Source organism: Gorilla gorilla, chromosome 3 (genome assembly GCF_029281585.2).
Source record: "Gorilla gorilla gorilla isolate KB3781 chromosome 3, NHGRI_mGorGor1-v2.1_pri, whole genome shotgun sequence".
Lineage (NCBI taxonomy): Eukaryota > Metazoa > Chordata > Mammalia > Primates > Hominidae > Gorilla > Gorilla gorilla.
Window position 1 is genome coordinate 108,364,333 of NC_073227.2, and position 25,725 is coordinate 108,390,057.

General features: G+C 39.1%; 1 protein-coding gene across 2 annotated transcripts in view; it reads left to right on the forward strand.

Moving 5' to 3' along the window:
• Positions 1-25,392, forward strand: part of PKD2 (polycystin 2, transient receptor potential cation channel) — a 70,012-nt gene extending 44,620 nt beyond the window's left edge. For both annotated transcript variants that reach the window (XM_004039107.5, XM_055384628.2), the window contains 8 exons: positions 3,771-3,952; positions 5,651-5,771; positions 9,565-9,663; positions 13,012-13,133; positions 13,400-13,517; positions 15,540-15,703; positions 22,425-22,572; positions 23,071-25,392. In XM_004039107.5, coding sequence (XP_004039155.4) covers positions 3,771-3,952; positions 5,651-5,771; positions 9,565-9,663; positions 13,012-13,133; positions 13,400-13,517; positions 15,540-15,703; positions 22,425-22,572; positions 23,071-23,307 — 1,191 coding nt within the window. In that variant the 3' untranslated portion in view covers positions 23,308-25,392. The remainder of the gene's footprint in view (positions 1-3,770; positions 3,953-5,650; positions 5,772-9,564; positions 9,664-13,011; positions 13,134-13,399; positions 13,518-15,539; positions 15,704-22,424; positions 22,573-23,070) is intronic.
• The last annotated feature ends 333 nt before the right edge of the window (positions 25,393-25,725 follow it).

The window sequence follows — 25,725 nt, forward strand, 5'->3', positions numbered from 1 at the left end:
TGTCACTCTGTCACCCAGGCTGGAGTGCAGTGGTATGATTACAGCTCATTGCAGCCTCGACTTCCCAGGCCCAAGCGATCCTCCCACCTCATCCTCCGAAGTCACTGGGACTACAGGCATGTGCCACCATACCCGGCTAATTTTTAAATTTTTTTGTAGAGACAAGGTCTCGCTATGTTGCCCAGGCTGGTCTTGAACTCCTGGGTTCAAGTAATCCTCCCACCTCAGCCTCCCAAAGTGCTGGGATTACAGGCATGAGCCACTGTGCCAGGCCTCATATTTTACGTATAAAGTAAACTATTGAGACTCATGTGATCATTCCTCTCACTGTCAATGACATACTTCTGCTATCTGAATTAGTGCAAGATCAGTCCCTATAGGTTTTGTTTAACAAATGCAGTAAGAGGCCTTTCAGTGTGTTAGCTGGGCCTGGGGCCCCAGGCTGCTAACAGATGAGATAAACAGGTGAAGGAAAAGGAACTTAGAGAAAGAGAGGGAAGGAGCAGGTGGAGGGAAGGGGAGAGTTGCTGCACTTGGAAATGCTTGCTGGAAGGGATTGCCTCTTTTCCAGGTAGAGGCTGTAAGGGAAGCTTTACCTAGAATTAAGGTTGGAACGGACACTGCTTCCAAATAATTCCTTGCTCACTATTTTCCTTATTGTCCCAAGATATAATGTGCATTTCCATGTGTGTGAAAGGTTATGACATTTCATATACAACAAGCCTCAATTCTGGAGATGCAGGAAATTTCAATAATTCTCAGGCAGCAGCTGCCATTCGGTCACCAGCACAGGCTCTGATTGTGCTGTCCAGACAGTAAGTACTAGCCACATGTGCCTATTTAAATTCAAATTTAAATTAGTTAAGCTTAAATACAATTAAAAACGCAGTTCCTTGGTCCTACTGGCCACACATTAAGTGTTCAATGGCTACTGTCTAGGACAGTGGAAATGTAGAACATTTCCATCATCACAGAACGTTCTCTTGAAAAGCACTGTTCTGGAAGGTACTTACCCGTTATGTACTTTTCTGAGTTGGTATTCATACCTAGAAGACCTGAGGTTTATCACAAGACATAGACTTGGACCCGGCGCAATGGCTCATGCCTGTAATCCCAGCATTTTGGGAGGCCGAGATAGGTCCCCTGAGCCCAGGAGTCTGAGACCAGCCTCGGCAACATGGCAAAACCTCATCTCTACTAAAAATACAAAAATTAGCTGGGGGTGGTGGCACGTGCCTGTAGTCCTAGCTACTTAGGAGGCTTAGGCGGGAGGATTGCTTGAATCCAGAAGGCAGAGGGTGCAGTGAGCCAAGATCGCACCGCTGCACTCCAGCCTGGGCAACAGAGTGAGACCCTGTCTCAAAAAAAAAAAAAAAATGCATAGACTTTATCCTGTATTTCTCATGCTATCTATTTATTGACATGCTTGTTCAAGAGAAACCATCACTAAAGCACAAAACCTTGATCACAACATAGTAATAATAATCAAATAGCAAAAATAATAATAGTAATAAGAATGTTCTGTGGTGATGGAAATGTTCTATATTTTCATTGTCCTAGACAGTAGCCACTAACCATGTATAGGCATGGAACACTTAACATGTGGCTAGTAGGACCAAGGGACTGAATTTTTAATTGTATTTAATCTTACTTAATTTAAATTTGAATTTAGATATCCACACATGTTTGGATAGCACAGTCAGAGCCTGTGCTGGTGAAAGGATGGCAGGTGCTGCCTGAGAATTACTGAAGTTTCCTTGATTATTATTAGTTTAATAATAATAATCAAGATAGTAATAATAATCAAGATCTCAGCTGGGCACAGTGGCTCACGCACTTTGGGAGGCCGAGGCGGGCAGATCACCTGACATCGGGTTTGAGACCAGCCTGGCCAACATGGTGAAACCCTGTCCCTACTAAAAATACAAAAAAAAAAAAAAAATTAGCTGGGTGTGGTGGCACGTGCCTATGATCCCAGCTACTTGGGAGTCTGAGGCAGGAGAATTGCTTGAACCCAGGAAGCAGAGGTTGCGGTGAGCTGAATCATGCCACTGCACTCCAGCCTGGGCAACAGAGCAGCACTTTGTCTCAAAAAAAAAAAAAAAAAAAAGATCTCAAATGAATTGGGATTGTATTAAGTAATGATTAAGTAATGTGATTACAGCAGTCCTCAAAAAATATTTCACTGTGGCCAGTAACAATGTATAACAGACCTTTAAACTTCTAGAGATTTTCCTACAACATGTGTCTCAGGCTGATGTGTTTTATTTAGTGCTTCTCTTGGAAGTGTCTTGCCCCTCGATACTTTATCATTAAGTTCTTTAAGGCAGGGATCGTGACTCTACTTTTTTTTTTTTTGAGACGGAATCTTGCTCTGTCGCCCAGGCTGGAGTGCAGTGGCACGATCTTAGCTCACTGCAACCTCCGTCTCCTGGGTTCACGCCATTCTCCTGCCTCAGCCTCCCGAGTAGCTGGGACTACAGGCGGCTGCCACCACGCCCGGCTAATTTTTTATATTTTTAGTAGAGACAGGGTTTCACCATGTTAGCCAGGATGGTCTCGATCTCCTGACCTCGTGATCCACCCACCTCGGCCTCCCAAAGTGCTGGGATTACAGGCTTGAGCCACCGCGCCCGGCCTCATGACTCTACTTCTAATATCTCATCATGTGCTCTTCAACTGAGGCTTCTACCTAGAGCTACACAATCTGGGCAGCCATCCTCAGTGCCTTATCTACCAACATGCTCAATATGGCTTTGCAGGGTTCACTGTCTACCAGCAGGGTTCACTATCTACCAACATGCTCAATATTTCTTTGCAGTCAGGCAGAGCAGGCTTTGCAGTTCAGGCAGAGCAGCTGGCTGCAGGCCCCAGCTGACTCCTGGGGATAGAATGCCAATATTTCAGACATTGCAGAGATTTGAGGCAATGTACATAAAGCCCTCCACATATAACTGATGCACAATAAATGACAGTTAATATTATGCAACAAGAATTTCCTGGGGGGTTTTATAATTAATTTTTATTTGTGTGAAGTTTTTTCCCTCTCTTTTACTTTAATCCTTTTTGTGGGGAAAGCATCACTAGTCACAGTTCACAGCAGCCTCGACCTCCCAGACTCAAGCAACCCTCCCACCTCAGCCTCCTAAGTAGCTGAAACCACAGGTGTGTGCCACCACACCTGACTAATTTATTTTTATTTTCTAATGAAACAGAATCTTGCCATATTGCCCAGGCTGATCTTAAACTAATGGGCTCAAGCGATCCTCCTGCCTCAGTCTTCCAAAGTGCCGGGATTATAGATGTGAGCCACTGCACTCAGCCTTTTTTTTTTTTTTTTAATTGTAGATAGCATAAAACCTACCGTTTTAACCATGCTTAAGTGTACAATTCAGTGGCATTAAGTACATTCACAGTGTTGTGCAGCCATCGCCATTATGCTGCATTATTTTCAGAACTTTTTCATTATTCTAAACTGAAACTTTGTATCTATTGAACACTAACTCCCAATTCCCCCAGTCCCTGGTAACCTCCATTCTACTTTCTGTCACTGTGAGTTTGACTGTTCTAAGTACCTAATTTAAGTGGAATCATACAGTATTTGTCCTTTTGTGTCAGGCTTATTTCACTTTGCATAATGTTTTCAAGGTTCATCCATGTTGTAACCTGTCAGAATTTAATTTCTTTTCAGGATGAAATAATGTTTTATTATATACAGTCACACCACTTTGTTTATCCATTCATCTATTGATGTCTTCTCTCTCTTACAGCTCTTCAAATTCATCAATTTTAACAGGACCATGAGCCAGCTCTCGACAACCATGTCTCGATGTGCCAAAGACCTGTTTGGCTTTGCTATTATGTTCTTCATTATTTTCCTAGCGTATGCTCAGTTGGCATACCTTGTCTTTGGCACTCAGGTCGATGACTTCAGTACTTTCCAAGAGTGTATGTAAGTATATACGAAATTAAGAAGAAAAATTTAATCAGAGTTGTCACTGCTTCTCAAGAATAAATCTTCATATGAGGTTGCTATATGACCACCAATTATTTAAAACCAGTTATTTTAAATAAGAATTAATTACCTTTTCCCAAAACATTGATCTACCAATGCAAAGAAGACAATGCATCCTGAAATGCTGATGCTTAAGATAGCAGCCCAAAGTAGTAAAATACAGTTAACAGCCATAGGAAAACAACACTGTTCTGAAGACTGAGGTTTTCTTTGCACCAAATGCAGATGGTAGCTTCTAGAAGGCTGTTTGCCTATATTCTTACTCCTGTTGAATATTGTCGCCATATATTTAGAACTTCAAGTTATTTTCTAAGGAAAAAAACAAGATATTTCTAATATTCTAAGGTAAACTCAGACCAGTACAAGAATTTTCAGTTTTTTTTCCAAAGATCCCAAATGTGAAATAAAACAACAAAAAGCAGCCAGTGTCAGATTTCTATGCCATTTAGAAAGGAGTTAGTTTAAAAAGGAATGGAAGTAATAGGGTTTTGTGCATAGATATCTCAAATTAATATTGCTGTTGATAAAAGTGATTTTGCTAAGACCCAGCACTGACAACACTTGGCCACTTTGATCCCATTTTAAGTACTTGTCAGAATATTGGATCTTTGAACTCAAACCATTTTGGGTTTTTGGGGTTTTTTTGTTTTGTTTTGTTTTTGAGGCATGGTCTTGCTCTGTTGCCCAGGCTGGAGTGCAGTGGTGCAATCATAGCTCACTGCAGCCTTGAACTCCTAGGCTCAAGCAATCCTGCTGCCTCAGCCTTCTGAGTAGCTGGGACTACAAGTGTATGCCACCATGCCTGGCCAATTTTTTAGTTTTTTTATGAGAAGGGATCTCACTGTGTAGCCCAGGGTGGTATTGAACTCCAGGGCCTCACACTCTCCTCTCCCCTCAGCTTCCAAAAGTACTGGGATTACAGGCATGAGCCACCACACCAGGCCCTGTTTTTTTTTTTTTAAAGAAATTTTTAACTTTAGACCGAGGTGACTGTTGTCAAGGTTTAGGGTTAAGATGTTTTACCTAGATTATGTGTTGAAATGTTATAGCCAATTGCTTTATAAGTTATTGAATAATAATTGTATTTTCTTTTTTTTTTTTTTTTTTGAGATGGAGTCTCGTTCCATTGCCCAAGCTAGAGTGCAGCGGTGTAATCTCAGCTCACTGCAACCTCTGCCTCCCGGGTTCAAGCGATTCTCCTGCCTCAGCCTCCCGAATAGCTGAGATTACGGGCGCATGCCACCACGCCCAGCTAATTTTTGTATTTTTAGTAGAGACGGGGTTTCACTATATTGGCCAGGCTGTTCTCGAACTCCTGACCTCGTGATCCGCCCGCCTCGTCCTCCCAAAGTGCTGGGATTACAGACGTGATCCACCGCGGCCAGCTTGTGTTTTCTTTTTAACCAAATGGAAATAACCTCTGTAGCATGAAAGCATTTTATTATTATTGCAGAAGGCTTTAATTGCTGATAAAAGTAGCAAGACTTTCTAAATGGGATTGACAATTTTCTATTATTTGGCAGCTACCTATACTGCTAAAAGGTCCAAAAATATGAAATCATCTTTAAGAAATGTTGCATCAACTAGTGGACATTCTTTGTTTTTGTATTGTGGTGTTTTGTTTTATTTTTATAGCTTCACTCAATTCCGTATCATTTTGGGCGATATCAACTTTGCAGAGATTGAGGAAGCTAATCGAGTTTTGGGACCAATTTATTTCACTACATTTGTGTTCTTTATGTTCTTCATTCTTTTGGTATGTACATTTTTATTTATAGTGAGGTTCAATTTAAACTTCGTAAATCCTTGTCTTCTCTTTTCTCTCACACTTTATGTCCTATCATTTTTAAATAAAGACCCAGGAAGTAGAAAAAAGTGTGGATGTTGGAAAACTTATTTTCCTTTTATTAATTCACAGTTTTGAGACTCATATCAAATGTCTTTTCTGTGGTCTTTCATTGATCCATGTATATGTGTCTATTCAATGCAAAAAAAATTAGATCTCTTCCATGGTCTTTCATTTCTCTCTCTATATATGTATCTATTCCATGCAAAAAAGAAATTAGATCAAGTACAAATTTATAAAGATACCTAAAATAGTGCTTTGCCTAAAAAGTAGAATATGCTTACATGCTTTTTAAACACATATGTCAGCACTTTCGTAGTCACTTGCTAGCATGACTTTTCTCTCTTCTTTTTAAAAAATAAGAACGGAAAAGCAAGCTAGATCTAAGATGTCGAGTAATAGTTGAGTGAATCATTGCATGTCAAAATTAGAATATTCTGTTTTAAATTATTTATATCTCATTCATCTAGAGACTGCCTACAGAGAATATTCAAATAATTAAGTTTAAAACTAAATGTAACAATGAATGGAAATTGCATGAAAATTATTTTCAAAAATAATTTTGTTATTCTCTTGATTTGGTACAAATGAACATTTTTAATGTTTTTGCCCTAAGTTAATTAAGATTTTTTTAAGGTGTTTTGTTCTTTTTCTTAACATTTATATATTCACTTGTCTACTGAGAAGGTGTTAAGCCAGCTTAATTTAGGCAGTATTTTTCATCTAAACACTAACAGTCATCTTAAGAACAATTTTCTTAAGAAAATAACATTTTTTCCATTTCAATAAATTGTGTAAAGATCCTTTGAGGAAGGTTAAGTGATCACATTTTCAGTAATTCAGTGTAATAACTCTAAAGTCAGTCCAGGTATTACTGGTTAAGTATATGGTATTTATTGATTGGGTATTAGATGTACTGTATTAATTTCCTATTTAAAAAAAATTTTTTTTCCGGAGAGACACAGCCTCTGGTGTAAAACAAAGGTGTGTTTCCTAGCTGTACTTTAACAGGACTGAAAAGGTCAGGAATATCATTCAAGTTCATATGTATCTTGCTGTATGCATGGATTATGGCTCATTTTTAAACTTACACCTCTTAAGCTTCTTCTTCCTATCATATATTAAAACAATGGAGAGAAGAATAAGCCTCTGTTACTCTACCATTGATAGTACTTCGGATTCTAGAGTACTTGAATCTCTACTAAGAAGGCAAAAACCAGGAATTGAGAGTCCTGCACCTGACCCTTCAGTTGATCTCAGGCCACCTAGTTTTCTCCGTTTATCAGTCTGCCAAACAAAGGATGGATAGAGTCGTGGCAACTGGAAAGGCTCAAATGTGGAATTGTTTGAATGTGGTCCTTTAGTAGGCAGCCATCTTACCAGATCTAGAGTATTCAGTCATCTTACCAGATCAGTCACCAGAACATGAAAAGAAGCTCTTAGTTTCTGTCTTTATACTAAAATTGTTTTGTACGACTGCACAAAAAAGAATTGCTCTCCTTGCACCTCCCAGAGATATAGATGGATAGATACATATATACGTACATACATACATACATACATAGACACATACATAGATAGAAGTCTACTTTCAATACAAACCTGTCTTTTAAGGAAATGACAAGCTGAGCGTAGGGTTGGCCACCTTTCTGAGCCGATTGCCTGGTATTAGTTTATTGCCCCTGTTTAACAAGAAGGCACAGTGTTATGAAGTGGCTCAGCTGAACCAGGATAACCCCACTCTTCCCCCACATCAACAGGAAAGACATCCTGGTGCAGATGTCCATCTGATAATTCAGGGAACCTCGGGAGACAGGATGGAGAGGAGGGTGAGCTAGCTTCCTCTTCCCACACCTTCAAGAACCTTTCTCAAGCACTTTCTATTTTTTGAAATCTCTTTAGAGGTCCCAGACTTTGATCTGTTTCAATTAAGGTATTGGCAGGCATTAGTTAACAGCCACTTGGAAGCAAAAATAGAACATTAGATCACTGAGTTGGAAGAGAGAGGTAGAAGGTGTTACTTGGACTGCAATTATCTGCACTTGGAATTGAGCATTTAGTCAAAAACTTACATGTATTCTATATTCTGTTCTCATTTCTGCTACAGAATTGTAAACAATATTCTTCCTTAATACAGAGATTCATAGCCCACTAAAATAAGAGCGTTCTCATTTGTTCATTTCTCAATCATTTAATAAATATTTACTAAGCCACTATATCCATATATATATATATATATCATATATACTGTATAATACACACTGTAGTGTTTTTTGTGGATTGTGTACTGTGAGGTAGTACATTAGATACTGTCAGTACCGGGGTAAGGAAAACAGCCTGATTCAGCCCTTACGAAGATTCCTCAGACTTGTGGGGAAAACAGACATTATCAAATAGAAATACTTGCAAACCACAGTTATGTGTTAAAAAGGAAAAACAAAGGAAGAGCATGTAAAAAAAAAGTTGGGGAGGGGGGGGGACCTGATCTCCTGGATACAGTGCTTCGAGAAAGTTTGTTGTTGGAAATGCAAACCATTACTACTGTGGAAGGGAAAGGTCAGAAAAATGAACTCACCATTACTGAATAGTAATAGTAGCTATCAATTAGGTGGCACTTACCTGCATCAGGACCTGTCCTGAGCACTTTACATAGATTGTCTCACTAACCAGCCCAACAAATATGTAAGGGAGATACTATTATTTTTCCCATTTTATTAATGTAAAACAAATAAATAATTCTTTAAAATTAGACTTAGAAAAGTGGAGCAACAATCTTAGCAGTGCTAGGACTGAAATCCAAGTTTGCTTGACTCCAAAGTCTATCTCTCTTCCAGAAACTTTTTCTTTACTATCTCCCTAGTAGGCCTGCTGTATTCCTATTTGCAACAGCCTTTGAAACTCTTTAAAAATGTGTCCTGTAAATTTCATATATGATTATACAAAAAAACTTGGAATAAGCATACAATTCTACTTATCTGTGTTAACTGTTGAAATTTGAAGAGCTTTTTAGAATTCTATACCCTTCAGTAGTGTATGTAAAAGTTTCTAAATATAGAGAACATAGATAAGCAAAAATAATATTAAATAAAATAATCGCACCATTCATAGGTAAATATACTAATATTTTGTTGTATTTTATTCTTGTATGTTTTCACAAAGTATATCATAAAATTTTTCCTGTGGCATGACTTAACGGAGAAAATAATCTTCCCAAAACATGTGGCAGCAAAACTATTAATTTATGACATCAGGCTGGGCACAGTGGCTCACGCCTGCAATCCCAGCACTTTGGGAAGCCGAGGCGGGCAGATCACTTGAGGCCAGGAGTTCGAGACCAGCCTGGCCAACATGGTGAAACACCGTCTCTACTAAAAATACAACAGTTAGCCAGGCGTAGTGGCACATGCCTGTAATCCCAGCTACTCAGGAGGCTGAGACTCAAGAATTGCTTGAACCCAGGAGGCAGAGGTTGCAGTAAGCTGAGGTCACACCCCTGCACTCCAGCCTGGGCAACACAGTGAGACACTTGTCTCAAAAAAAAATTTTTTTTAATAAATAAATAATAAATTTATGTCTTCATAAAGCACTCAGATTAGGAAAAAAAGGATAAACAAAAAGGCATGTGTCAATTTTTTGATTGATATTTCCAAATTATATTTATGTTTCTTCCTTTAATTTTTGCCCTCCTTTCATTTACAAACAGAATATGTTTTTGGCCATCATCAATGATACTTACTCTGAAGTGAAATCTGACTTGGCACAGCAGAAAGCTGAAATGGAACTCTCAGATCTTATCAGAAAGGTAGGAAAAACCTTAATTCTCAGAATTCTTCTGTTTCTGACATAAAATGAGCATTGTTTCACCCAGATTTTCAAATCAACATTGATCCATTGAAATTGTTTGAAATAAAGAATACATTGCTATATTTCAGGAATAATTTAAATGTTCCCTATCTTGGAGTCTTGATGGATATACTGCTATCTTGAATTTTAATTCTGGGAATCCTTTTATGCCCTGGAATTAAATTCTCAACAATCTTTTGACACTTTAAGAGCTGAGGTGAAGGTTCATCACCTTTATTATTTTGACATCTCCTGTAGCTGGCTCTCACTTCAGGATCCTGAGTTGAGAATAAACTAGAAGGGAAGATTATATAAAGGGATTTCCACCTCTTCTATCTCAATTACCATTTTAAAAAAAATAAGTTTTAGAGGAAAATACTTAGTAGTTCACCCTTTACCCTTGACCTTCCACGGCAGTTTTAAAATAAGCAAAGGAAAAGATTCATGAATGCAGGCCATAGCCTGGGGCCTGAGAACTTTTACTTACGCACCTTCTCAGGAAGGGTTTCATTGTTAAATAGAAGGGCAGGACAGGAAAGTTGGGCCTCTTTGTTCTTCTCAATGTAACTTCTTTATTTGGTTTAAAGTATAAAATGTATACAACAACAAATAACCACATTTAAAATACACAGTTTGTTTCCCAACATCATTTTGCTAAGTCATAGTGGCTCCTTAACTGTAATTTTTTTTTTATTAGTCCAAGCCTTAGGATTATGTTATCTGTGATATATGTTATAATAGAAAACTTAAGCCTCTTAAAACAAAGTCCTTGGGATGGGACCTAAGATTCACATTATCTTGATTCCGCCTAACAGTTGCTTACATTTTAGCAAATCTCCAGTGTATATGCAAGCACTCTTCACTTGGCACAATTCTGATACACACAAACTTTGGTTACCCCGGTTTTGTTATGTAACACCACCTTCAACAACACAGTTCAAATTTCAGTTATCATAGTATATTAACTCTGAGTAACAGCACAAAGTACAAACTCCACTGCTAGCTCTTCAGTGTATAGATCAGTTACCTGAGTAACAGATGTGCAGGCTGAGCAGGCTCACTGGCCAGTCGTGACACTATTTTCAGTCTGTTACTAATTGGTCACTGAGCATCTGCTATCCAATTCACAAACAAAGAAAGCGTGTAGTGTTGCTTCCTTCTGTTCCAGTAATAAGCCCATGTGACATTTTACAAAAATGGATAATTGAAAAAGAGAATGGGTGCAGTGGCTCATGCATGTTGGGAGGCCAAGGCAGATGGATCACCTGAGGTCAGGAGTTCAAGACCAGCCCGGCCAACATGGTGAAACCCCATCTCTACTAAAAATACAAAATTAGCTGGGTGTGGTGACAGATGCCAGCTACTGGGGAGGCTGAGGCAGGAGAATCGCTTGCACCTAGGAGGCAGAGGTTGCAGTGAGCCGAGATCGTGCCATTGCACTCCAGCCTGGGTAACAAGAGCGAAACTCCATCTCAAAAAAAAGAAAAGAAAAGAAAAAAAGAATGGGCTAGCAAAGAAATGAAAAATGGTAACACTGGAAGTGAAATTCAAAACAGAGTAATGGATTTATAGAAGAAATAGCTGAGTGAAGAAGAAACAGGAGTGTTGACACTGCGATCATTCAAGAGATCCAGATGTGGAGCCAGAAGAACTTAGGGCAGGTCTGTCAACTTAAATGAGGAAAATAGCTGTGATAAAACAGATGAAGATGTCTTGAGGAAATGATGCCTGCAAAAAACTTCACATTAAGGGAAGTCTTATTAGAGATATTTCACAATAATGAAAGTACAAAAGAAAAAATGTTGGGGCTGGACATGGTGGCTTACTCCTGTAATCCCAGCACTTTGAGAGGCCAAGGTGGGTGGATCACTTGAGGCCAGGAAGTCGAGACAAGCCTGATCAACATGATGAAACCCCGTCTCTATTAAAAATACAAAAATTAGCCAGACATGATGGTGCACACCTGTAATTCCAGCTACTCAAGTGGCTGAGGCACGAGAATTGCTTGAACCAGGGAGGCGGAGGTTGCAGTAAGCTGAGATTGCACCACTGCAATCCAGCCAGGTGACAGGGTAAGACTGTGTCTCAAAAATAAATAAAAGAAAAATATGTTGGAAGCTGATCCACATTTAAGAAGGAATATGACAATTCACTAATGCATAGAAAAGAAGTTCACTCCACATTGTAAAGTGTACAGTGTAATATTATACAATGAAAACAAGGCAAGTGCTGTTTAAACTACTCTGGATACATTTTTTACAAAGAAATAAAACACTTTAGTTTTTAATGTTTCTAATGTTTTACATTTTAGTGTATTAAATCAATATTAGTTTTCTTCTTTTTTAAGCTCCCTATACATTTATAACTGACACTAAGGGAGTGTTTAATGTTTTGATTAAAAGTTGTAAAGATCACAGAACAATTGTAATTCTTCCCCCTGATTATTCAGATCATTTTGCACAATTTCAGCTTGCATGGTCACTTACAGTGTTGCACTATGTGCAAAGCAAGGTCAGGTCTAAAGTTCGCTAGTGAAAAATCCTCGGCCAGGGGCAGTGGCTCACCCCTGTAATCCTAGCACTTTGGAAGGCGAGGCAGGCAGATCGCTTGAGCTCAGGAGTTCAACACCAGCCTGGGCAACATGGTGAGACCCTGTCTCTACAAAAAAAAAAAAAAAAATAGCAAGGCGTGGTGACTCACACCTGTAGTCCCAGCTACTTGTTGGGGGCTGAGTTGGGAAAATCACTTGAGCTCAGGAGGTCGAGGCTGCAGTGAGCCAGAATCACGCCACTGCCCTTCTGCCTGGGTGACAGAGTAAGATCCTGTCTCAAAAAAAGGGAAAATCCTCATCTACATTTCACTGGGTTTTTTGTTTGTTTGTTTGTTTATACACACTTAAGGAAATTACTGTCTAGGAGATAGATAATATAAAAAATAAAGATGCAATTCATGATTCAGGTATCTTGGTATTCCTAAGAACTGTTGCACAGTACTTTATGCTCTGAGGCAGACAGCTATAGCATATATAGTAATTTTTGTTTCTATCACATAAACTTGAATACACATATGAGTGAAAGACCCTTAGTTCTTCATGACTTACTGAAAGACCCTGACTTTTTCCATTTAACTGTTCCACAAGTGTTTTATGGAAAACTGGATACATTAATTATTCATTCATCCAGCACATACTTGTTGAATGGCCAGTGTACACCAGGTTTATAGTAGTTACTACTGTGAATGGAAAGTAAAACAAATGCAAAAGGAGAATACACTAAACCAAGTCTTTTATTTTTTCTCTCTCTGATAGGGCTACCATAAAGCTTTGGTCAAACTAAAACTGAAAAAAAATACCGTGGATGACATTTCAGAGAGTCTGCGGCAAGGAGGAGGCAAGTTAAACTTTGACGAACTTCGACAAGATCTCAAAGGGTGAGAATCATGCTTCCTGAGGTTCTGAAAAATTCCTGCTTCTAAAGATAAATTCTTGGTGATGAGAGTATTTCTAGCCCAAGGGCTCATACAGATACTTTTTTTTTTTTCCCCCAGAGGCAGGTATCTTTCTGGAACATGTTATAAGAGGAAAACTTGCCCCCATTTGGTGATTTCTCCTTTCCTCCTGCATTTTGATGTCTCTGTGTTCAGGGTGAATTGGGTACAAGGAATGATTTTTATCTGTATCCTCTCTCTAATTTCAGGAAGGGCCATACTGATGCAGAGATTGAGGCAATATTCACAAAGTACGACCAAGATGGAGACCAAGAACTGACCGAACATGAACATCAGCAGATGAGAGATGACTTGGAGAAAGAGAGGGTGGGTCGGGTTTAGGAGAACCGGATTTGATTTGGTACCTACAACACCACAGATGTATCAAACACTATAGAAGTAGCGGGTTATTGAGTCTCTTGCCCATTCCCCACCACTCTCTCTCTCTCTCTCAGTCGGTTTATGTATTAGTACCCTGTTTATTCCAGAAAGAATATATAACACAATTATGTATAAAAATGGATGGTTAGCGTGATATAAAAAAGTCAAAATTAAAAGCAAACAAAACAAAAGTAAAAATAATGGATTATTAATGAAGCTTAAAAATGCATTCATAAAAACACATATGCTTATTAAGATTGGGCTACAAATTGGGCCCTAAGCTTGCTGGTAATCAGCTTGAAAAGAGAAGCCTGATTAGCTGCAGAGTCCACAATGTCCGTGAGAGTGAAGAAAACAAAAAATGACTTATCAAGAGATGTGAAATTATTCTGGTTAGTTAGTGGCTATTTAAATTGTTAACTTTTTTTCTTTCTTTCTTTCTTTTTTTTTGAGATGGAGTCTTGCTCTGCCTCCCAGGCTGGAGTGCAGTGGTGCAATCGCGACTCACTGCAACCTCCGCCTCCCGGGTTCAAGCGATTCTCTTGCCTCAGCCTCCCAAGTAGCTAGGACTACAGGCACACGCCATCATGCCCGGCTAATTTTTGTATTTGTAGTAGATACAGGGTTTCACCATGTTGGTCTCAAACTCCTGACTGCAAGCAATCTGCCCACCTTGGCCTCCCAAAGTGGTGGGATTACAGGCGGTAGCCACCGTGCCTTTCCTAAATTATTAACATTTATAATAAAATTAACAGCCGCCTTCCATTTGAATACTTTTTACAAAATAGTTAAAAATAAACATAAGTGGGCTTTTATAGTCAGAAAAAAAAATTCAAAGCTTTACCATTAACTTTCAAAAATAAATGGTTAAACAGCAACAACAAAAATCTGTGGTAACTGAGGTACAGAGAACACAGATGAATGTTATTACAAAAGCCACTTTCCTATGAGAAGTCTAGGACAGTGGTTTCTAAATGCCACTCCACAGACAGTGCTAGTAGGTGACAGACTTCTCCAGTCACAGTGAAATCTAAGCATAAAGAAAATGAGGAAAATTTTTACAAGGCTCTATTTAGACAAAGTTCTTATTCTGACATTACATCCTTCCTACTTTGGAGCTGTTGAATGTATTATCTTTTATGAAAAGAAGGCGATCCAGGTTGAGCATCCCTAACCCAAATATGTGAGTCTGAAATGCTCCAAAACCTAAAACTTCTTGAGCACAAACATGATACTCAAAGGTCATGCTTAAAGGAAATGCTCTCATTGGAGCAGTTTGGATTTTGGGTTTTCAGATTAGGGATGCTGAACCAGTAAGTATAATGCAAACATTCCAAAATATTTTTGAAAATCCCAAATCCAAAACACTTCTGGTCCCAAGTATTTCAAATAAGGGATACTCAACCTGTAATGTATTTCTTCATCTCTTTATTTATTTTATTATTATTTTAAGACGGCTCATGGCCCACTGCAGCCTCAAACTCCTAGGCTCAAGTGATCTTCCGACCTCAACCTCCCAGGTAGCTCAGGTAGCTGGGACTGCAGGCATGCATCACCATGCCTGGCTAATTTTTTAAAAATTTTTTTGTGGAGGCAGAGTCTCACCTTGCTGCCCAGGCCAGTCTCAAACTCCTGGCTTCAAGCAGTCCTCCTGCCTCAGCCTCCCAAAGTATTAGGATTACAGGTGTGACCACTATGCCTGGCCCATATTTCTTCATTTAGTTTTTTCTTTGCCTGCTGTGTTTTTAATGTTCTTTCTTGTTCAAACAAAAAGTTGGCTATTCCTTGCTGTTAGTTAAATTTGCCAATCTATGAAACTGAAAAATGCAGGAGTCCCAGCCTGGTGTTAAATACAAAGAAATCCCAGGTAAATGGCATGCACCCAGTTCCTGTTTGCCCAAGTCCTTGGTGAGGCTTCTGTGGGGTCTCAGTGTTCTGCTCCTCACTCAGTGACCCCTTGTTCTTCAGGAGGACCTGGATTTGGATCACAGTTCTTTACCACGTCCCATGAGCAGCCGAAGTTTCCCTCGAAGCCTGGATGACTCTGAGGAGGATGACGATGAAGATAGCGGACATAGCTCCAGAAGGAGGGGAAGCATTTCTAGTGGCGTTTCTTACGAAGAGTTTCAAGTGTAAGTATAAAGGAATTGGCAGAATTTGCGTTGACAAGAGTCCACATGAGACCAGGCAGTTTCCCTCATCTCTCTGAATTCACTCCTTTCCATTACTAATCATCCAGCTTTTAAAAATAACTTATACTGGCTGGACGCAGTGGCTCATGCCTGTAATCCCACCACTTTGGGAGGCCAAGGCAGGCAGGTCATGAGATCAGAAGTTCGAGACGAGCCTGGCCAACATAGTGAAACCCCATCTCTATTAAAAATACAAAAAATTAGCTGGGCATGGTGGTGGGCACCTGTAATCCTAGCTACTTGGGAGGCTGAGGCAAGAGAATTGCTTGAACCCGGGAGGCGGAGGTTACAGAGAGCCAAGATGGCGCCACTGCACACCAGCCTGGGCGACAGTGCAAGACTGTCTCAAAAAAAAAAACTTGTCAATTGGTGTTTTGTCTCTTACATAATATGTTTACTATAGCAATTAGCAAATAAGAACAAAAGAAAACATTAACATTTCACATATTTCTACCAATGAAAAATGTTTATTAATATATCAGTGTTTGTGTCTCGATTTGCATGTGTTTATCAATGTTTCTATATATTTTTATGGCCTAACATATGGTTCGTCCTGAAGAATGTTCCTTGTGCATTTGAGAAGAATGAATATTCTGCTGTTCAAGTGTTCTGTAGATGTTTGTTAGGTCTAGTTTGTTTACAGTTTTATTCAGGTCTCCCATTTCCTGGTTGATCTTCTGCCTAGATGTGGTATTCACGTTTGAAAGTGGGGTATTAAAGTCTCCAAGTATTATTAGTTGGAGTTCATCCCTTCAATTCTGTAAGGTTTTGCTTTGTGTATTTTGGAGCTCTGTTGTTGGGTGCATACATATTTATAACTAGTATATTTTCCTAATATATTGACCCTATTTTCTCTCTCAACTTAATGAGGCTAAAGAAAAAGAAGAATTGACCCTGTTTTCATTACAAGATGTTATCCACTTTATCTCTAGTAAAATTCTTTGTTTTAAGTATTTTTTGTTTGATATTACTGTAACCACTCCAGCTTTCTTTTGGTTGCTGTTTGCATGATAAATCTTTTTCCATCCTTTTATTTAAACTTATTTATATCTTTCAGTCTGAAGTATGTCTCTCCTGTAGACAGCATATAATTGGATCTTATCTTTTTATCCAGTTTGACAATTTCTGTTTTTGATTAGATTGCTTAATCCATTCATTTAATGTTATCATTGATGTAGTTGATTTCTGTCTGCTATTTTATTTTTTGTTTCCTAGCTTACTTTTTTTTGTTCCTCTTTCACTGCTTTCTTGTACATTAAGTGAATATTCTCAAGTATAACATTTAAATTTTTTTAATGATTTTTCATTTTTTTTAGTCATTAGGAGTTGCTCTAAGACTTAGTTTATACAATTAACTTATGAAAAATTACTTCAGATATATATTAACTGAATCCAGTGAGATATAGAAATCATTTCTATTTAGCTTTTTTCCTCTTCCCTCTTTTTGTGCTATATATTCATCTATCTATATGTATATATAGTCATCTACATATGTTGCAAATCACATTGTTAGAACAATATTACATTTTATAACACATTGTGTAATATATAGTATATAATTTTATATCTCTTAATGAAGCTGAGAGAAGAGAAAGTATATATTTATAAATGTGTATATTAACCTACTTTTTTACCATTTCTAATTCTCTTCTTTTGCTCCTCTGGATTCAAGTTATCATCTGTCATCATTCTCTTTCTCCGATACAGCTTTGCTACTGCCTACCTCCTATTATTGTCAAATATATTACATTTCTATTATAGACCTTCAGATCCAATTATGTACATATTTTTACACAACTGCTTTTTAAATCAGTTAAGGAACAAAAGGAGAAATGTACATATATACTATATTTTATACCTACACAGTTATCTTTACCAGTGTTCTTTGCCTTTTCATGTGGATTCTGATTACTATCTGGAGTCACTTGCTTTCAGCATAAAGAATTTCCTTTAGTATTTTTTGTAAAGCAGGTTTCCTAGCAATGAATTCTTTCATTTTTTGTTTATCTGAGAATGTTTTTCTTTCTCCTTCATTTCCTCTGGCTTGTGTTGTTTCTGATGAGAAGACAGCTGCTAATTTTACTGTGGTCCCCTTGTACATGATGACTCAATTTTCTGTCACCACTTTCAAGATTTTTTTGCTTTTGTCTTTCAGTATTTTTACTATGATACGTCTGGTTATAAATCTCTGAGTTCATCCTACTTGGAAAGTGTTTTTTCTGCTTCTTTCACTTTCTCTTCTCCTTTGGGACCCGCATTATGCATATGCTTAGGGGTATCACATATTTCTCTTAGGCTCTGTTCGTCGTCATTTTTTTTCCCTCTCTGTTCCTCAGAGTGCATAGTCTGTATTGATCTATCTTCAAGTTCACTGACTTGTTCTTCTGTCAGCTTGCTTAAATCTCTGTTGAGCTCCTCTAGTTATTTATTTATTTATTTATTATTTATATATATATATAGAGAGAGAGAGAGAGAGAGAGAGAGAGAGAGAGAGAGAGAGAGAGACAGGGAGACAGGGTCTCACTCCATCACCCAGGCTGGAGTACAGTGGTGTAATCATGGCTCTCTACAGCCTGAACACCTGGGCTCAAATGATCCTCCTGCCTCAACCTCCCAAGTAGCTAGGACTATGGGCACATGCTGCCATCCATGCCTGGCTAATTTTTTTTAAAAAATTTGTAGAGATGGCATCTTGTTATGTTGCCCAGGTTGGTCTCAAACTCCTGGCCTCAAGTGATCCTTCCACCTCGGCCTCCCAAAGTGCTGGGGTCACAGGTATGAGCCACCGCACTTAGCCTGAATTTTTTATTTATTATACTTTTCAACTCCAGAATTTCTATTTGTTTCTTCTTAGCAATCTCTGTCTCTTTATTCTGTATTTGATGATATCCTGTATTTGATGAGACAATGTCATCATAACTTCCTTTTTTTTTTAATAGATAGGGTCTCTCTCTGTCACCCAGGCTAAAGTGCAGTGGCATGATCCTAGCTCACTGCAGCCTCGAACTCCTGAACTCAAGCAATCCTCCCACCTCAGCCTCCTAAGTACCTGACACTACAGGCATGAGCCACTATACCCAGCTAATTTTTATTTTTTGTAGAGATGGGGTCTAAGTTGCCCAGGCTGGTCTCAAACTCCTGGGCTCAAGTGATCCCCCCTGCTCAGGCTCCCAAAGTGCTGGGATTACAGGCATGAACCACTGGACCCAGCCTCCTTTATTTCTTTAACCATGGTGGGGTTTTTATTATTTGTTTGTTTGTTTTAACCTGTTTGCATATATTTATAATAGGTACCTTCAGGTCTTTGTCTGCTAAGTCTGACATCTGGGCCCTCTCAAAGACAGTTTCAGTTGTCTTTTTTTTTTCTTCTTGTGTATGGGAACATTTTCCTGTTTTTTTGTTTTGTTTTTTGTTGTTGTTTTGTTTTGTTGTTGTTGTTGTTGTTGTTGTTAAAGATTGGACATGTTAGATAATATATTGTAGAAACTCTGGCTAGTGATTCCCTTTCCTCCCCAGGACTTGTTTTTATTGCTCTTTGCTTGTTTACTTTTTCATACAGTCTGTTTCCCCACAGTGTCTGCCTCTGACTTTATTCCTTAGAGGGCGCAGCTGTGGCCATGTACGTAGTCACTCTGGGAAGACAGTGGTTTTAGCAGCGTGCTCATTAACTTTCTCTGACCTCTTTGTTATACCTCCTGCCTCTGTGGATATTAGACCCAGTTATTACATTTCATTGTTTACTGATTGGTCTATTGTTTTCCAGAATGCCTTGGGATGTAATTTGCTCCACAGTCTGATCCACTTAAATTCAGGCCTCTTTGCAGGGCTAGTTTTAGAGGCCAGTCTTTTTTTTTCTTTTTTTTTTTTTTTTTTGAGACAGAGTCTCACTCTGTTGCCCAGGCTGGAATGTAGTGGTACAGTCTCAGCTCACTGCAGCCTCAACCTCTCAGGCTCAAGCAATCTTCCCACTTCAGCTTCTCAAGTAGCTAGGACTACAGGTGCACGCCACCATGCCTGGTTAATTTTTGCATTTTTTATAGAGATGGGGTTTTACCATGTTGCCCCGACTGGTCTCAAACTCCTGAGTTCAAGCAATCCACCCACCTCAGCCTCACAAAAGGCCGGGATTACAGATATGCACCACCACGCCTGGCCCCTGAGGCCAGTCTTTAACTGTCTTCTTAGCTGTCTCTTTCCCTGGTTCTCTCTGGTGAGCTAGCTGGTAATTTGTTTATCTCATGAGGCTACCAGATTCCTTGTAAATGCTTATCCCTACAATCTCCATTGTTTTCAAGAGCATCCTTAGTCTTTAATTTCCTCAGGCTTCATTCCAAATAAAGTCCATTCACTTGAGAAGAGTTCTATATTCCTATGACCTGTGTCTCCCCATGGGCAAAACTGCTACTGCTTTACAGAGCCAGGGACAGTGGCCCACCTCTCTGTGACATCCTGCTTTATGAACAAGTCACTGGGCTCAGATGGCAGTCTCTGATTTCCTCACCTTGCTTCTTCTGACATGGAAACTCCACCCTACAAGTGGGAACTGAGTGGAAGAAGAGAGCCCCATTCCCCTTAGCCACTCTTAACAGGATTAGAACCTCTGCAACATGCATTTAAGAATGGGAACAGGCTGGGCACAGTGGCTCACGCCTGTAATCCTAGCACTTTGGGAGGTCAAGGCAGGAGGATTGCTTGAGCCAGGAGTTCAGGACCAGCCTGTGCAACATGGTGAGACCCTCATCTCTACAAGAAATAGAAAAATTAACTGGTGGGTTGTGCATACCTGTAATCCCAGCTACTCGGGAGCCTGAAGTGGGAGGATTGCTTGAACCTGGAGGCAGAGGTTGCAGTGAGTCAAGATTACACCATTGCACGCCAGCCTGGGCAACAGAGTGAGACTCTGTCTCAAAAAAAAAAAAAAAAAGAGTAGGAACATTGAGGCTGGGCATGGTGGCTCATGCCTGTAATCATAGCACTATGGGAGGCCAAGGCAGGAGTATCACTTGACGCTAGGAGTTCAAGACCAACCTGGGTAACATAGCGAGACTTTGTCTCTATTAAAAAAAAAAAAAGCTTTAAAAAACTTTTTTAACAAGAGTGGGAAAGCCGGGCACAGTGGCTAACACCTGTAATCCCAGCACTTTGGAAGGCCAAGGCAGGCGGATCACCTGAGGTCAGGAGTTTGAGACCAGCCTGGCCAACGTGGTGAAACCCCATCTCTACTAAAAAAATAGAAAAATTAGCTGGGCATGGTGGTGCACACCTGTAGTCCCAGCTACTCGGGAGGCTGAGGCAGGAGAATCACTTGAACCTACGAGGCAGAAGTTGCAGTAAGCCAAGATCACGCCACTGCACTCCAGCCTGGGCGACAGAGCAAGACTCTGTCTCAAAAAAAGAGTGGAAATGTTAGAATGAGAAATGCTGGCAGCCTGCCCCTCCCTGGGAGATACTGTAGCCCTAGACTGGAAGTTGGGGGAGGAGGGAGCCCTGTGCTTTTAGCTGCACCCGTGTGAAATTGTGCTTCTATCACATGAGCTGGGGACAGGAGAGAAGGCTCAGATTATGACTTCAGTGCCACAGAATCTCTTCATACTAAAATTTAGTAGATTTTCTTGAATAAATGCATTTTCATTTGCTGTACACCCTTAAAAGTTTCTAGAAATTTTTAATATTTGAGTTTTAAAAAATAATTTTCAACAGTTACAGTTATTTCACTAAAGAGAGAGTCTACAGAACCCTCTTGCCACCATTGCAGAGGTCTTTGGCTTACGAGTTTTTAAAGTATTTGTATACATTTTTTAAGTTCAAAATAATAGAATTATAAGTGAACATGCTGTTTTCATACTGTTTTTCAAGCTTTATTTAATATATTGTAAATCTAATTCTATTTTATTAAATAGTCTGCCACAGTATAATGTCTGATGTCTCCTTAGAATTTTATTGTACGGATGAACAATGATTATTTAATTTCCTACCAATTGTTGGGTGTTTTTTGTTTGTTTGTTTGTTTTTGAGACTGGGTCTCACTCTGTCACCCAGGCTGGAGTGCAGGAGTGCGGTGGAATGATCACGGCTCACTGCAGCCTCAACATCCCAAGGCTCAGGTGATCCTTCCACCTCAGCCTCGCAAGTAGCTGGGAGTACAGGCACATGCCACCATGCCCACCTATTTTTTAGAGATGAAGTTTTGCCATCCTGCCCAGGCTGGCTCGAACTCCTGGCCTCAAGCGATCTGCACACTTCCGCCTCCCAAAATGCCAGGATTACAGGTGTGAGCCATCATGCCCTACCCCCCCATCATTTGATGTAGCCATTTTTCAATGATCCACGATTAAGAAGCAGCACTCTTTTATAGCCAAAAATTACACATATATAAAATTTTCCTTTAGAAAATGTTCTAAAAATGGAATGTCTAAATAAAGGGTTAGGCATACATTCTTAAGACTTCTGATACGCGCTGACTTGCAGGAAAGTTGTTTCAGTTAACACTCCCACCAGTGGCATCCAAGAGTTAATCTGTAAAGCTTGAGACAACTTAGAAAGTGTTTCAAATGATTGTGTTGCTTAAGAAAAAAATCTTAGCACTTCCATTTGAAAAGCCAGTGGGGCTGAAAAGACAATGACAAGCACTTTGTCCCTCTGTACTGTGTTTTCCTTGCAGCCTGGTGAGACGAGTGGACCGGATGGAGCATTCCATCGGCAGCATAGTGTCCAAGATTGACGCCGTGATCGTGAAGCTAGAGATTATGGAGCGAGCCAAACTGAAGAGGAGGGAGGTGCTGGGAAGGCTGTTGGACGGGGTGGCCGAGGTCAGTAGTCATGAGCTGAAAACACCACTGCTGAGCATGGTGTTATTAATGAAAATATATGTTGGTGACAGTTGTATTTGAAGTATTGAAGAAGAGTAAAAAAAATTTACATTTATAGAAATTCACAATGATGTTTCCATTTACTCTCATTTTCAGATTTTTTTCTCTGAAACAGAAACACTCTTTCTATAAAATCTCTTGCTATAAAACATTAAGGTAGTCATATTGTCTAACCCTTAGGCTGAGATGTTTATCTTTCTCCGTAACTACAGATAAAATTATAATCTGGAGGTGTTACTTTCTTAATACTCCATATGCTAATGGTCCTGCCTTCACTGCAGGGTAGAATTAAGTGAAAAATTACTCCAGCAGCTCTGAGATTTGCTATTATATGCTGTAAATCTCCAGCCTTACCAAACTACAGATTATTTGGTCCCTGGACTTCCTAAGGCATTTCCTTCTACTGCCCCCAACACCAGTTTCTTTTTCCCTTTTTAGGATGAAAGGCTGGGTCGTGACAGTGAAATCCATAGGGAACAGATGGAACGGCTAGTGCGTGAAGAGTTGGAACGCTGGGAATCCGATGATGCAGCTTCCCAGATCAGTCATGGTTTAGGCACGCCAGTGGGACTAAATGGTCAGCCTCGCCCCAGAAGCTCCCGCCCATCTTCCTCCCAATCTACAGAAGGCATGGAAGGTGCAGGTGGAAATGGGAGTTCTAATGTCCACGTATGATATGTGTGTTTTGGTATGTGTGTTTCTAATAAGTGCGGAAGCGGCTGTCCTGAATTGCTGTAACAAGCACACTATTTATATGCCCTGACCACCATAGGATGCTAGTCTTTGTGACCGATTGCTAATCTTCTGCACTTTAATTTATTTTATATAAACTTTACCCATGGTTCAAAGATTTTTTTTTCTTTTTCTCATATAAGAAATCTAGGTGTAAATATTGAGTACAGAAAAAACAATCTTCATGATGTGTATTGAGTGGTATGCCCAGTTGCCATCATGACTGAGTCTTCTCAGTTGACAATGAAGTAGCCTTTTAAAGCTAGAAAACTGCCAAAGGGCTTCTGAGTTTCATTTCCAGTCACAAAAATCAGTATTGTTATTTTTTTCCAAGAGTGTGAAGGAAAATGGGGCATTCCTTTCCACTCTGGCATAGTTCATGAGCTTAATACATAGCTTTCTTTTAAGAAAGGAGCCTTTTTTTTCAACTAGTTTCCTGGGGTAAACTTTTCTAGAAGATAAAATGGAAAGGAACTCCAAACTATGATAGAATCTGTGTGAATGGTTAAGATGAATGTTAAATACTATGCTTTTTTGTAAGTTGATCGTATCTGATGTCTATGGGACTAACTGTATCACTTAATTTTTACATTATTTTGGCTCTAATTTGAATAAGCTGAGTAAAACCACCAAAGATCAGTTATAGGATAAAATGGCATCTCTAACCATAACACAGGAGAATTGGAGGGAGCCCTAAGTTGTCACTCAGTTTAATTTCTTTTAATGGTTAGTTTAGCATAAAAATTTATCTGCATATTCTTTTTCCCATGTGGCTCTACTCATTTGCAACTGAATTTAATGTTATAACTCATCTAGTGAGACCAACTTACTAAATTTTTAGTATGCACTGAAAGTCTTTATCCAACAATTATGTTCATTTTAAGCAAAATTTTAAGAAAGTTTTGAAATTCATAAAGCATTTGGTTTTAAACTATTTTAAGAATATAGTACTCAGTCAGGTATGACGGCTCACACCTGTAATCCCAGCACTTTGGGAGGCCGAGACAGGTGAATCACTTGAGCCCAGGAGTTCAAGACCAACATGGGCAATGTGGCAAAACTCCATCTCTACAAAAAATGCAAAAATAAAAAATATAGTACTCAAGTATTCTTGATCCTGTGTTTCAAAACTAGGATTTATAATCCAAATGGAGCTCAATCTAATAAAAAAGAGGTTTTGGTATTAAAAGTTCATACATTAGACAGTATCAGCCAAAATTTGAGTTAGCAACACTGTTTTCTTTACGAGAGGGTCTCACCCAAATTTATGGGGAGAAATCTATTTCTCAAAAAAAAAAATCTTCTTTTACAGAAATGTTGAGTAAGGTGACATTTTGAGCGCTAATAAGCAAAAGAGCTTGCAGTGCTGTTGAATAACCCTCACTTGGAGAACCAAGAGAATCCTGTCGTTTAATGCTATATTTTAAATTCACAAGTTGTTCATTTAACTGGTAGAATGTCAGTCCAATCTCCAATGAGAACATGAGCAAATAGACCTTTCCAGGTTGAAAGTGAAACATACTGGGTTTCTGTAAGTTTTTCCTCATGGCTTCATCTCTATCTTTACTTTCTCTTGAATATGCTACACAAAGTTCTTTATTACTACATACTAAAGTTTGCATTCCAGGGATATTGACTGTACATATTTATGTATATGTACCATGTTGTTACATGTAAACAAACTTCAATTTGAAGTGCAGCTATTATGTGGTATCCATGTGTATCGACCATGTGCCATGTATCAATTATGGTCACTAGAAAGTCTTTTTATGATACTTTTTATTGTACTGTTTTTCATTTTACTTGCAAAATTTTGCAGAATTCCTCCTTTCTACCCATAAATTACATATATTTTTCTTCTTTAGTCATGGAGAATTCCCCCCTCATCTCTTCCCTATTATCTTTCCCTGTGTACTGGTATTATTAAAAAGACGTTACATATGCAAGTCTTTCTCGACAATCAAGAATGTTATTAATGTGTAATACTGAGCACTTTACTTCTTAATAAAAACTTGATATAGTAGCAGATGTGAGAGTTGTCTGTTTTCTAAGTAGTAACAGGTAATGTGCCTTTTATCATGAGACTTTGACTTTGAAAAAGGCACCTTCTCTATGTCCGAAAACATTAATTGATACATTTCTCTGTTTATTACATGAGCTACACAATTCAGGTACCCAGTTAGCCTTTAAGCACAGGGCTGTCATTTATGGCATTTTTGTTTTTATTTTCCTGAAACGAAGATGCCAGGGCAGGTGGTTTATTTGAGAGGTGTAGGCAATAGGGATAGTGGAGTGGGAAAGACGGGGAGAAGAAGAGAAGGTGCCAGTAAAGGGCGTGTCGTCTAGCTGCATAACAGCATA